The 14,797-nt window shown below is 44.1% G+C and overlaps 1 protein-coding gene and 1 long non-coding RNA gene across 3 annotated transcripts in view; one reads left to right on the top strand and one right to left on the bottom strand.

The window, feature by feature from the left end:
• Window positions 1-14,797, top strand: part of LOC123742514 (uncharacterized) — a 47,782-nt gene that overhangs the window by 30,407 nt on the left and 2,578 nt on the right. The window lies entirely within an intron of this gene.
• Window positions 1-14,797, bottom strand: part of LOC123723962 (uncharacterized) — a 49,271-nt gene that overhangs the window by 32,938 nt on the left and 1,536 nt on the right. For both annotated transcript variants that reach the window (XM_045717444.1, XM_045717445.1), the window contains exons 2-3: window positions 11,602-11,664; window positions 11,192-11,289 (exon numbers count right to left, since the gene is read on the bottom strand). In XM_045717444.1, the coding sequence (XP_045573400.1) occupies window positions 11,192-11,289; window positions 11,602-11,615 (112 nt within the window). In that variant the 5' untranslated portion in view covers window positions 11,616-11,664. The remainder of the gene's footprint in view (window positions 1-11,191; window positions 11,290-11,601; window positions 11,665-14,797) is intronic.

Here is a 14,797-nt window from a genome sequence, read left to right as displayed (position 1 = left end):
TGATTATTCCTCTGTTTGCCGAAAAGGAGATTCCCGGTCGGAATATTATCGCTTTTTTACGAGATAAATTGCATAAAAATTGATTTTAAACAGCGGTTGACATGCTTCGAAGTACGGTAATGGAATATTTAGATTTTTTTGGTCACGAATTGCGCCATGCGCACGACCCTGATATACCATTTCGGATAGTTTCTGGAACGCACGAACAAAACGCCGCTATTCGGATATAACGATGGATTATTTGGGACCAAACCAACATTTGTTATTGAAGTAGCAGTCCTGGGAGTGCATTCTGACGAAGACAACAAAGGTAGTAACATTTTTGTAATAGTAAATCTGATTTTGGTGAAGGCTAAACTTGCCGGGTGTCTAAATAGCTAGCCCGTGATGGCTGGGCTATGTACTTAGAATATTGCAAAATGTGCTTTCACCAAAAAGCTATTTTAAAATCGGACATATCGAGTGCATAGAGGAGTTCTGTATCTATAATTCTTAAAATAATTGTTATGATTTTTGTGAACGTTTATCGTGAGTAATTTAGTAAATTGTTAGTAAATTCCCCGGAAGTTTGCGGGGGGTATGCTAGTTCTGAACGTCACATGCTAATGTAAAAAGCTGTTTTTTGATATATGAACTTGATTGAACAAAACATGCATGTATTGTATAACATAATGTCCTAGGTGTGTCATCTGATGAAGATCAAAGGTTAGTGCTGCATTTAGCTGTCTTCTGGGTTTTTGTGACATTATATGCTAGCTTGAAAAATGGGTGTCTGATTATTTCTGTCTGGGTACTCTGCTGACATAATCTAATGTTTTGCTTTCGCTGTAAAGACTTTTTGAAATCGGACAGTGTGGTTAGATAAAGGAGAGTCTTGTCTTTAAAATGCTGTGAAATAGTCATATGTTTGAAAAATTGAAGTTTTTGTATTTTTGAGGAATTTGTAATTCGCGCCACGCCTATCATTGGATATTGGATGTGAACATCAGACCAATAATGTACAGAAACCCAGTAACTGACAGTAACAGACAGTAACAGACAGTAAAAGACAGTAACAGACGGTAACAGACAGTAACAGACAGTAGCAGACAGTAACAGATGGTAGCAGACAGTAACAGACGGTAACAGACGGTAACAGACGGTAACAGACGGTAACAGATGGTAGCAGACAGTAACAGACAGTAACAGACAGTAGCAGACAGTAACAGACAGTAACAGACAGTAGCAGACGGTAACAGACGGTAACAGACGGTAACAGATGGTAGCAGATGGTAGCAGACAGTAACAGACAGTAACAGACAGTAGCAGACAGTAACAGACAGTAGCAGACAGCAACAGACAGTAACAGAGTAGCAGACAGTAACAGACAGTAACAGACAGGCAGTAACAGGCAGTAACAGACAGTAACAGTTGGTAGTAGACAGTAACAGACAGTTGCAGACAGTAGCAGAGTAACAGACAGTAACAGACAGTAACAGACTGTAGCAGACTGTAACAGACAGTAACAGACTGTAGCAGACAGTAACAGACAGTAGCAGACAGTAGCAGGCAGTAACAGACGGTAGCAGACGGTAACAGACGGTAACAGACGGTAGCAGACAGTAACAGACAGTAACAGACAGTAACAGACAGTAGCAGACACTAGCATACAGTAACAGACAGTAACAGACAGTAACAGACAGTAACAGACAGTAACAGACAGTAGCATACAGTAACAGACAGTAGCAGACAGTAGCAGACAGTAGCATACAGTAACAGACAGTAGCAGACAGTAACAGACAGTAGCAGACAGTAACAGACAGTAACAGACAGTAACAGAGAGTAGCATACAGTAACAGACAGTAACAGACAGTAGCAGACAGTAACAGACAGTAACAGACAGTAACAGACAGTAGCAGGCAGTAACAGACGGTAGCAGACGGTAACAGACGGTAACAGACGGTACCAGACGGTAGCAGACGGTAGCAGACGGTAACAGACAGTAACAGACAGTAGCAGACACTAGCATACAGTAACAGACAGTAACAGACAGTAACAGACAGTAGAATACAGTAACAGACAGTAGCAGACAGTAGCATACAGTAACAGACAGTAGCAGACAGTAACAGACAGTAGCAGACAGTAACAGACAGTAACAGACAGTAACAGAGAGTAGCATACAGTAACAGACAGTAACAGACAGTAGCAGACAGTAGAATACAGTAACAGACAGTAGCAGACAGTAGCATACAGTAACAGACAGTAACAGACAGTAACAGAGAGTGGCAGACAGTAACAGACAGTAACAGACAGTAGCAGACAGTAACAGACAGTAGCAGACAGTAACAGACAGTAGCAGACAGCAACAGATAGTAGCAGACAGTAACAGACAGTAACAGACAGTAACAGACAGTAACAGACAGTAACAGACAGTAACAGAGAGTGGCAGACAGTAACAGACAGTAACAGACAGTAGCAGACAGTAACAGACAGTAACAGACAGTAACAGACAGTAGCAGACAGTAACAGACAGTAGCAGACAGTAACAGATAGTAGCAGACAGTAACAGACAGTAACAGACAGTAACAGACAGTAGCAGACAGCAACAGACAGTAGCAGACAGCAACAGATAGTAGCAGACAGTAACAGACAGTAACAGACAGTAACAGGCAGTAACAGGCAGTAACAGACAGTAACAGTTGGTAGTAGACAGTAACAGACAGTTGCAGACAGTAGCAGAGTAACAGACAGTAACAGACAGTAACAGACTGTAGCAGACTGTAACAGACAGTAACAGACTGTAGCAGACAGTAACAGACAGTAGCAGACAGTAACAGACGGTAGCAGACGGTAACAGACGGTAACAGACAGTAACAGACAGTAACAGACAGTAACAGACAGTAGCATACAGTAACAGACAGTAGCAGACAGTAGCAGACAGTAGCATACAGTAACAGACAGTAGCATACAGTAACAGACAGTAGCAGACAGTAACAGACAGTAACAGACAGTAACAGAGAGTAGCATACAGTAACAGACAGTAGCAGACAGTAACAGACAGTAACAGACAGTAGCAGGCGGTAACAGACGGTAGCAGACGGTAACAGACGGTACCAGACGGTAGCAGACGGTAGCAGACAGTAACAGACAGTAACAGACAGTAGCAGACACTAGCATACAGTAACAGACAGTAACAGACAGTAACAGACAGTAACAGACAGTAACAGACAGTAGAATACAGTAACAGACAGTAGCAGACAGTAGCATACAGTAACAGACAGTAGCAGACAGTAACAGACAGTAGCAGACAGTAACAGACAGTAACAGACAGTAACAGAGAGTAGCATACAGTAACAGACAGTAACAGACAGTAGCAGACAGTAACAGACAGTAACAGACAGTAACAGAGAGTGGCAGACAGTAACAGACAGTAACAGACAGTAGCAGACAGTAACAGACAGTAGCAGACAGTAACAGACAGTAGCAGACAGCAACAGATAGTAGCAGACAGTAACAGACAGTAACAGACAGTAACAGACAGTAACAGAGAGTGGCAGACAGTAACAGACAGTAACAGACAGTAGCAGACAGTAACAGACAGTAACAGACAGTAACAGACAGTAGCAGACAGTAACAGACAGTAGCAGACAGTAACAGATAGTAGCAGACAGTAACAGACAGTAACAGACAGTAACAGACAGTAGCAGACAGCAACAGACAGTAGCAGACAGCAACAGATAGTAGCAGACAGTAACAGATAGTAGCAGACAGTAACAGACAGTAGCAGACAGTAGCAGTAAAAGTCTTACTGCTGACCACAGCTTTCAGTTACTGCTGATTTCTTTCTTCTTTTCTACTTCAACTCTCTAAAAATGTAGTTTAAGAATAACTCTGACTGGTGTGTGAAGTTTGTTTCTCCTCATTTGGTAATGCAGAAATTAGCCTCCACACCTTCTCTCTCCTTCTCTCCCCTTCAACTCTCTCTCACTTCTCTCTCTCCTTCTGTCACGGCCGTCGTACTGAGTAGACCAAAATGTAGCTGGTACGTGAATGCTCATGTTACTTTTATTAGAACATTACACAAAAACAAGAAAACGAATGAACGACAACTAAACAGTTTTGCAGGCTATACACAGCAGTGCAAAAACAACTTCCCACAAAAGACAGGTGGAAAAAGGGCTACTTAAGTATGGCTCCCAATCAGCAACAACGATGTACAGCTGTTCCTGATTGAGAGCCATACCAGGCCAACACAAAGAAATACACAACATAGAAAAAACATAGAAATACAAAAACATAGAACCATACCCAAAAACCCCGATAACACAAAACAAACACACCCCTGCCACGCCCTGACCAAACTACATTAACAAATAACCCCTTATACTGGTCAGAACGTGACAGTACCCCCCCAAAGTTGCAGACCCCGGAAGCACCTGAAACAAAAAACTAACAAAACAATAACCCATAACAATAAATCCCAAAACTACAGGGGAGGGAAGGGAGGGTGGCCACCATCACCGACGGTTCTAGTGCAACACCTCCCCCCTCCCCAATCCTCGTACCACGGAGGTGGCTCAGGCTCTGGCCTTAGTCCCCAACGTAACCTGTCCACCCCTGCTGAAGGCTCATGGCTAAGGCGCGTCGCTGGAGACCTCGGGCTGATGCGCGTCGCTGTAGACCTCGAGCTGAAGCGCGACTCTGGAAGCTCTGGACTGGAGGGCGACTCTGGAAACTCCGGACTGGAGGGCGACTCTGGAAGCTCCGGACTGGAGGGCGACTCTGGAAGCTCCGGACTGGAGGGCGACTCTGGAAGCTCCGGACTGGAGGGCGACTCTGGAAGCTCCGGACTGGAGAGCGACTCTGGAAGCTCCGGACTGGAGGGCGACTCTGGGAGCTCCGGACTGGAGGGCGACTCTGGAAGCTCCGGACTGGAGGGCGACTCTGGAAGCTCCGGACTGGAGGGCGACTCTGGAAGCTCCGGACTGGAGGGCGACTCTGGAAGCTCCGGACTGGAGGGCGACTCTGGAAGCTCCGGACTGGAGGGCGACTCTGGAAGCTCCGGACTGGAGGGCGACTCTGGAAGCTCCGGACTGGAGGGCGACTCTGGAAGCTCCGGACTGGAGGGCGACTCTGGAAGCTCCGGACTGGAGGGCGACTCTGGCTGCGCCGGTTTCGGACTGGAGGGCGACTCTGGCTGCGCCGGTTTCGGACTGGAGGGCGACTCTGGCTGCGCCGGTTTCGGACTGGAGGGCGACTCTGGCTGCGCCGGTTCCGGACTGAAGGGAGACTCTGGCTGCGCCAGTTCTGGACTGAAGGGCGTCTCTGTCGGCTCCGGACTGTGGGCCGTCTCTGTCGGCTCCGGACTGTGGGCCGTCTCTGTTGGCTCCGGACTGTGGGCTGTCTCTGGCGGCTCCAGACTGTGGGCCGTCTTTGCAGGCTCCGGACTGTGGGCCGTCTTTGCAGGCTCCGGACTGTAGGACGTCGCTGGACGCACTGGACGGGGCACTGTCGCCGGAAGCTCTAGACGGGGCACTGTCGCCGGAAGCTCTAGACGGGGCACTGTCGCCGGAAGCTCTAGACGGGGCACTGTCGCTGGAAGCTCTGGACGGGGCACTGTCGCCGGAAGGTCTGGACGGGGCACTGTCGTCGGAAGCTCTGGACTGGAGCTGCGCACTGAAGGCCTGATGCGTAGGGCTCTATTAGGAGGCGCCAGACTATTTTCACGCACCACAGGGCTAGTGTGAGGAGCGGGAACAGGACGTACTGGACTGGGCTGACGCACTGGAGGCCTGGTGCGTGGTGCTGGCTTTGGAGGCACCAGACTGGAGACACGGCTAGTGCGGGGAGCGGGAACAGGATACACTGGGCCGCGGAGGCGCACTGGCGGTCTCGAGCTCAGGACTGGGACCACCCGTACTGGCTGGGTGCCGCTTCCCCCCGGAAAATGCGGGAAGCTGGCACCGAGCACACCGGCTTGTGGATGCTCGGCCTTGACGCCTTGCGCATCACCCCATAGCACGGGGCCTGACCAGTACCACGCTGCCTCTGGTAAGCACGGGGAGTTGGCTTAGGGCTCAACCCTGGCCCAGCCAAACTACCCGTGTGCCACCCCCAAACAAATTTTTGGGGCTGCCTCTCGTAGTGAGTAGACCAAAATGCAGCGGGTACGTGAATGCTCATATTACTTTTATTAGATCATTACACAAAAACAAGAAAACGAATGAACGACAGCTAAACAGTTTTGCAGGCTATACACAGCAGTGCAAAAACAACTTCCCACAAAAGACAGGTGGAAAAAGGGCTACCTAAGTATGGCTCCCAATCAGCAACAACAATGTACGCCCTGACCAAACTACAATAACAAATATCCCCTTATACTGGTCAGGACGTGACACCATCTCTCTCCTTCTTTACTCTTCAACGCTCCTGTCTCTCCTTCTCTCCCTTTCAACTCTCCTCTTATCTCTCTCTCCTCTGTCTAGATCTCCAGCCTGCAGTGAGGCATGTCTTGGGCAGAGCCAGCAGAGTTGCTGCTGATAAGGGACCAGTTTGACTGTGCGTTGGCATGTCTGACCAGAGGTCTGGCAGTGAGGCATGTCTTTGACAGAGCCAGCAGAGTTGCTGCTGATAAGGAACCAGTTTGACTGTGTGTTGACGTGTCTGACCAGGGGTCTGGTAGTGAGGCATGTCTTTGACAGCAGAGTTTCTGTTGATAATGGACGAGCTGAACCTCGGCAAGACGGAGCTGCTCTTCCTCCCGGGGAAGGACTGCCCGTTCCATGATCTCGCCATCACGGTTGACAACTCCCTTGTGTCCTCCTCCCAGAGTGCTAAGAGCCTTGGCGTGACCCTGGACAACACCCTGTCGTTCTCCACCAACATCAAGGCGGTGACCCGATCCTGTAGGTTCATGCTCTACAACATTCGCAGAGTACGACCCTGCCTCACACAGGAAGCGGCGCAGGTCCTAATCCAGGCACTTGTCATCTCCCGTCTGGATTACTGCAACTCGCTGTTGGCTGGGCTCCCTGCCTGTGCCATTAAACCCCTACAACTCATCCAGAACGCCGCAGCCCGTCTGGTGTTCAACCTTCCCAAGTTCTCTTACGTCACCCCGCTCCTCCGCTCTCTCCACTGGCTTCCAGTCGAAGCTCGCATCCGCTACAAGACCATGGTGCTTGCCTACGGAGCTGTGAGGGGAACGGCACCTCCGTACCTTCAGGCTCTGATCAGGCCCTACACCCAAACAAGGGCACTCCGTTCATCCACCTCTGGCCTGCTCGCCTCCCTACCTCTGAGGAAGCACAGTTCCCGCTCAGCCCAGTCAAAACTGTTCGCTGCTCTGGCACCCCAATGGTGGAACAAGCTCCCTCACGACGCCAGGACAGCGGAGTCAATCACCACCTTCCGGAGACACCTGAAACCCCACCTCTTTAAGGAATACCTGGGATAGGATAAAGTAATCCTTCTAACCCCCCCCTTAAAAGATTTAGATGCACTATTGTAAAGTGGTTGTTCCACTGGATATTATAGGTGAATGCACCAATTTGTAAGTCGCTCTGGATAAGAGCGTCTGCTAAATGACTAAAATGTAAAATGTAAATGTAAGTATGACTGTGCGTTGGCATGTCTGTAGTTGAGGACTTGGCGGACTGTATGTTCTTTAGGGTTGGGTTTTACTTAGCACTATGTGCTCTCTCCCAGCTGCTTATAAGAGCACAGATGACAGACGGGCAGGATTCCAGTCGAGGTTGTTTATTGACGCTGATTCACATAGAGCAGTAACGGCACAGCACAGCACAGCACAGCATAGCACAGCACAGTGTACGGCTTGACAATTGTGTTAACAAAGAGTGTGTGTGGTTCTGATTAGGAGGAAATTCAATTCAATAGTAAATGGAAGGTAAAAGCTTTATACAACCTCCAATTACATAAGCTGTAAATAATATGGCTTCAATTGGTTCTCTGCTGCACAGGGCAATACAACCTAACAGCATGGCTGTGACTTCACTAATGAATGATCAGAGGAGTGAAACTACACAGCACTACTGGGGTGGGTGTAATTTGTGGAACGTTCCAACAGGAATCTGTTCCAAAAACGTTGTAAATAACAAGGTTGCTAACAGACAACACATACAAAGTTGTATAGCGTCAGAATGAGATACCGGGTAAGGAGTGATTTATATTCCGACTTTACGTTCCGACTTTACATTCCGACATTACATTCAGACTTTACATTCAGACTTTACATTCCGACTTTACATTCCGACTTGTTAATGTCTCTTTATTGGATATATCTAATAGTAATATCTAATAGTGTCTAATAAAGAAGAACAATGTATGTCAAGCATCCATCTGTTTTAAAATTATTGTGTGTGTGTGTGTGTGTGTCTGTGTGTGTGTGTGTGTGTGTGTGGTGTAGTTCCTCTTGATGTCCACTAGGTGTCGGCATAGTTTCAATATTGTTACACCAGGATCACAACGTTTTCATTTTTAGTATATTATATATATATATATATATATATATATATATATACACACTCACTTAAATACACATATTTAAGTATATATATATATATATATATATATATATATATATATATATATATATATACTTTATTTTTCTGCAGTTTTCATTTCACAAATATTTCATCTAGATTTCATGGTTTAAATATCAAATATTTTCATACAGTGTATATATACAGTCCTGGAAAAAATGAAGAGACCAAAATAATCAGTTTCTGTGGTTTTACTATTTATAGGTCTGTGTTTGGGTAAAATTATCTTTTTGGTTTTATTCTTTAAACTACTGACATCTCCTCTCCCAAATTCCAAATAAAAAATTGTTCATTTAGGGCATTTACTTGCAGAAAATGACAACTGGTCAAATTAACATAAATGTTCATGAAATACAAGCTTACTGTAACAAGTGTCGTCATGAATGGACCAAGAAGCAGCAGGTATGTGGATACTCATGTTTTTTAATTAAAAAAAAGGAGTAAAGTATCTACTGGACAAAACAATAAAGACGACAGCAACAGTCTTGCAGGCACATACAACGCAGTGCAAGGACAACTACCCACAATCCCAAAGAAAAACACACCCTTCTATATAGGACTCCCAATCAAAGGCAACTCAACACACCTGCCTTCAATTGGGAGTCCAATCCCCAACACAAACCCTTAACATACAAAAAACCTGCCACATCCTGACCAAAACTGATACAATACCTCCCTCTGCTGGTCAGGACGTGACACTTACCCAATAACAAAATGATGGATCTTTCTTGTTTTATTTACAAATGCTTGCACACATCATGCCAGAAATGAAGACCTAATGTTCAAAACCTTCAATATAGTATAAAGCCTCAACTTCTGCAACAACAGCAGCTTAAAAGCTATAATGAAACAGCTGATAAGCATTTTTGAATGAACAGATCATTGAAACATTGAGAAATATCTGATTTACTGTAAATTGTGTAAAATAGACCAACCACAGCTGATTCCAATCTCAATCGGAGACATAGCCAGGTGTTGAAGTTCTTTCTTCACATGGACATACACAGTAAAAAGGGGACTCTTTGGATTGATTTTGTTCAGTGTGGATACAGAACAACACAGAGGAGCAGAGAGTGAAAAAATAATGTCTGGAAAAGGGAAAGGAGTAGTTGGACCAGGGAGAGGAGTAGTTGGACCAGGGAGAGAAGTAGTTGGACCAGGGAGAGAAGTAGTTGGACCAGGGAGAGGAGTAGTTGGACGAGGGAGAGGAGTAGTTGGACCAGGGAGAGAAGTAGTTGGACGAGGGAGAGGAGTAGTTGGACGAGGGAGAGGAGTAGTTGGACCAGGGAGAGGAGGAGTTGGACCAGGGAGAGGAGGAGTTGGACCAGGGAGAGGAGTAGTTGGACCAGGGAGGGGGGTAGTTGGACCAGGGAGAGGAGTAGTTGGACCAGGGAGAGAAGTAGTTGGACCAGGGAGAGGAGTAGTTGGACCAGGGAGAGGAGTAGTTGGACCAGCCTAATACCATGGACTATCACTGAGAGAGACTGGTGAAAGAGTCCAGTCTAATACCATGGTCTATCATTGAGAGAGACTGGTGAAAGAGTCCAGCCTAATACCATAGTCTATCACTGAGAGAGACTGGTGAAAGAGTCCAGCCTAATCTCAGATGGTCAACCGTGGCTTCCATTATCCAGAATTTTCAACTTTCAATACTTATTTTCCACCATAATTTGCAAATAAATTCATAAAAAATCCTACAATGTGATTTTCTGGATTTTCTTTCTCATTTTGTCTGTCATAGTTGAAGTGTACCTATGATGAAAATTACAGGCCTCTCTCATCTTTTTAAGTGGGAGAACCTGCACAATTGGTGGCTTACTAAATACTTTTTTTGCCCCACTGTATGTACTTTTCAACACATTTCGAAGGTTTAGCCTTCCTCAAGCTGGTCCCCCTCAGACTCAGAGCACAAAAAAATCAGAGTGAACAGAACACACTGGTTCTGGAGGACGGGATACTTCCTGGTGGGCTCGGACAGTTGATGGTCCTAAATTCATTTGGAGAGGTATATTGAAGAGCATTACTACCATTTCTTGCTTTCTCAAATGTCAACCAAAGCTTAACATACTTTGTAGGGTGTCATTGCTTTTTTAATTATTTTTTTTAACCTTTATTTAACTAGGCAAGTCAGTTAAGAACAAATTCTTATTTTCAATGACGGCTTAGGAACAGTGGGTTAACTGCCTTGTTCAGTGGCAAAACAACAGACTTTTACCTTGTCAGCTCAGGGATTTGATCCTGCAACCTTTCGGTTTTTCTGGCTCAATGCTCTAACCACTAGGCTACCTGCCGCTTCCACTAGTCGACCGTACAACTGCTCCAACTGTAGAAGATTGTTGCTTCCACCGAGGTGAAAAACATCAGTGTTTTTCAGGGAAACTAAAACTAGCTTCAGGTTATTTTGTGTACAAATGCAACTAGTTATTATTTGTGATTTTTAAAATATTCATTTTAACAGATGGTGAACCCAGCTGGGACTGAAACAGCAGCAATGTTTCCTTTCGTCCTTCTTCCAATTAATACAGTAGATTGCATATTTTCATATATGTAAGGATACTGACACACACACACACACACACACACACACACACACACACACACACACACACACACACAACTTATCAGGGCAGAATGTGAATTGGGACACTTACCGATCATGTTCCATGGTGAAACAGCTTTGATGGGCTTCAACTCTGGCGCCACAGTCTTCACCCTCTCAATCTTCTGCCAGGCTAGACAGGGTACTGACCTTTAAGCAAAAAGTGATAGATTGAAACATTGTGTGGTCTCTCATATGACATTCATTGAAATCAGAATAATTTCAGATATAAAAGAATGTGATTGATAAACAAAATGTTTTCACTTGCCCAGCTGTCCACCTCCTTGACAATTCCCCATCACAAAAAGCTTAGGTTGAAATTTTGCAATCGAATCACTGAATGATATGTATAGCTAGCAACTAGCTAACGTTAGATGGAAAATGGCTGTTGAAAAATGAAAAATGACTGTACGTAGCTACATCTGTCCAGTTATCTAATAGAAGCTAACTGCTTAACGTTACCATGAATTGTGCATTTCTCTGAATGTTGCACCTCTTGTCTATTGTGTCTTCATTGTACTTCACCTGGTTGGAAAGATACAATAAAATCTCCTTGAGGGATGCCATTAGAGTGCAAGCTTGATAAAAACAGAGAGCTGCAATAACAGTTACAGTAGCTTTCTTGCTAGCTAACTAACGTTAGTTAAATAAAACTGTCTGGCTAGCTTGCTAGCTGACTAGGCAGGCTGAGGTATGTAAGTACAGTAGCTAGCAACGTCAATCTAAAAACAGCTCAAATTCTTTATTCCTATTCAATAAGATGTACTTATATAAAGACTAGTAAACTCAGCAAAAAAAGAAACATCCCTTTTTCAGGACCCTGTCTTTCAAAGAATATTTGTAAAAATCCAAATAACTTCACAGATCTTCATTGTAAAGGGTTTAAACACTGTTTCCCATGCTTGTTCAATGAACCATAAACATTTAATGCACATGCACCTGTGGAATGGTCGTTAAGACACTAACAGCTTACAGACGGTATGCAATTAAGATCACAGTTATGAAAACTTAGGACACTAAAGAGGGCTTTCTACTGACTCTGAAAAACAGTAAAAGAAAGATGCCCAGGGTCCCTGCTCATCTGCGTGAATGTGCCTTAGACATTACGCAAGGAGGCATGAGGACTGCAGATGTGGGCAGGGCAATAAATTGCAATGTCCGTACTCCAAGATCATCCTGACATGACCCTCCATCATGACAATGCCACCAGCCATACTGCTCGTTCTGTGCGTGATTTCCTGCAAGAAAGGCAGATTCCCGGTCGGAATATTATCGCTTTTTTATGAGAAAAATGGCATAAAAATGGATTTTAAACAGCGGTTGACATGCTTCGAAGTACGGTAATGGAATATTTCGAATTTTTTGGTCACGAATTGCGCCATGCTCGTAACCCTGATTTACCATTTTGGATAGTGTCTGGAACGCACGAACAAAACGCCGCTATTTGGATATAACGATGGATTATTTTGGACCAAACCAACATTTGTTATTGAAGTAGCAGTCCTGGGAGTGCATTCTGACGAAGACAACAATGGTAATCAAACTTTTGTAATAGTAAATCTGACTTTGGTCAGGGCTAAACTTGGTCGGTGTCTAAATGGCTAGCCGTGATGGCTGGGCTATCTACTGAGAATATTGCAAAATGTGCTTTCACCGAAAAGCTATTTTAAAATCGGACACCTCGATTGCACAAAGGAGTTCTGTATCTATAATTCTTAAAATAATTGTTATGTTTTTTGTGAACGTTTATCGTGAGTAATTTAGTAAATTGTTAGTAAATTCACCGGAAGTTTGCTAGTTCTGAACGTCACATGCTAATGTAAAAAGCTGGTTTTTGATATAAATATGAACTTCATTGAACAAAACATGCATGTATTGTATAACATAATGTCCTAGGATTGTCATCTGATGAAGATCATCAAAGGTTAGTGCTGCATTTAGCTGTCTTCTGGGTTTATGTGACATTATATGCTAGCTTGAAAAATGGGTGTCTGATTATTTCTGGCTTGGTACTCTGCTGACGTAATCTAATGTTTTGCTTTCGTTGTAAAGCCTTTTTGAAATCGGACAGTGTGGTTAGATTAACGAGAGTCTTGTCTTTAAAATGCTGTAAAATAGTCATATGTTTGAGAAATTGAAGTAATAGCATTTCTAAGGTATTTGAAAATCGCGCCACGGGATTCAACTGGCTGTTGCGTAGGTGGGACGAATTCGTCCCGCCTAGCCCAGAGAGGTTAACAGGTCCATGTTTATCAATAATTGGAAGAAGAAATGTCATAAATCCATCAAGTGCAGCATCTAGATGCTCCTCATTAATCACTTCAGACCAACAAATATTTTTAACATCATCCACTTAAGAGTCAAAGCAAAATCATTTGTGTGATCTCTTATATACTATTTTAGGCCCAGCTGTTGGAACTTTGGCTTTCCTGGATATAGCCACTATATTGTGATCACTGCATCCAATGGCTACAGATACAGCTTTAGAACAAAGTTATACAGTATTAGTAGAAATGTGATGATACATGTGGATGATCTTGTTCCTGTAGTGTTTGTAAACACCCTGGTAGGTTGATTAATAACCTGAACCAGATTACAGGCACTGGTTACAGTAAGAAGTTTCCTCTTGAGCGGACAGCTTGATGAAAACCAGTCAATATTCAGGTCCCCAAGAAAGTAGACCTCTCTGTTTACATCACATACACTATCAAGCTTTTCAGATATATTATTTAGATACTGACTGTTAGCACTTGGTGGCCAATAGCAACACCCCAAAAGAAAAGGCTTTAGATGTGCCAAGTGAACCTGCAACCACAACACTTCAATAACACTTGACATAAGATCTTCTCTAAGCATTACAGGGATATGGCTCTGAATATATACAGCAATTCCTCCCCCATAAGCGATCCTATCTCTTCTATAGATGTTATACCCTTGTATTGTTACTGCTGTATCATCAAATGAATTATCTAAGTGAGTCTCAGAAACGGCTAATATATAAATGTTATCTGATGTTAGCAAAATATTGATTTCATGAACCTTATTTCTAAGGCTACATATATTAATATGGGCTATTTTCAGCCCTTTCCTGGGTAGCTTATCAGACATCATATGGAAAATTAGATGGGTCTGAGGGAGAGGAGAAATAGGTTGTTACAGTAAAGTGAATTCAAAGCCTGGTATGTGGGAACCAATACATTTAGTTTTTAAAGCAAGAACGTAAAGCAATTAGTAATTTTTTTGTGTGCAAATATTCAGGATCATCTTTTGCGTACCTTATTGGAGTTCTTGCGTTGCGTACTGCATAGGGTATATTATAGGCTTTCCTATATCACAAAATATTCCCAGGATATTCCTGATTTCCACAAATCAATCCCGTACAAACCCACAAATTGTCAAAGCTAAAATACCTACCTTGCAGGATTAACAATTCTAGTGGGCTCTGCCTATCCAATGGCAGTTCTATTATTTATTGTCCCTAGTCCCTACAGATCTGATAGAATCCGCTCTGCCGTACCACTGAGCTAGTATACAGCTAGGGACTGTTCCTCAAACTCAAGGGTCTTACAGTAGAGTGGGCTATCCCCTAGGTCGAGCTCCTATACTACCTCACCCTGCAACACAGCACCTTCTCAGGATCGTCCAGGCCAGATAGTCG

Source organism: Salmo salar, chromosome ssa04 (assembly GCF_905237065.1).
Source record: "Salmo salar chromosome ssa04, Ssal_v3.1, whole genome shotgun sequence".
NCBI classification, from domain to species: domain Eukaryota; kingdom Metazoa; phylum Chordata; class Actinopteri; order Salmoniformes; family Salmonidae; genus Salmo; species Salmo salar.
The sequence above is the reverse complement of the archived record's forward strand: the minus strand, read 5'-3'. Positions and strand labels throughout refer to the sequence as shown.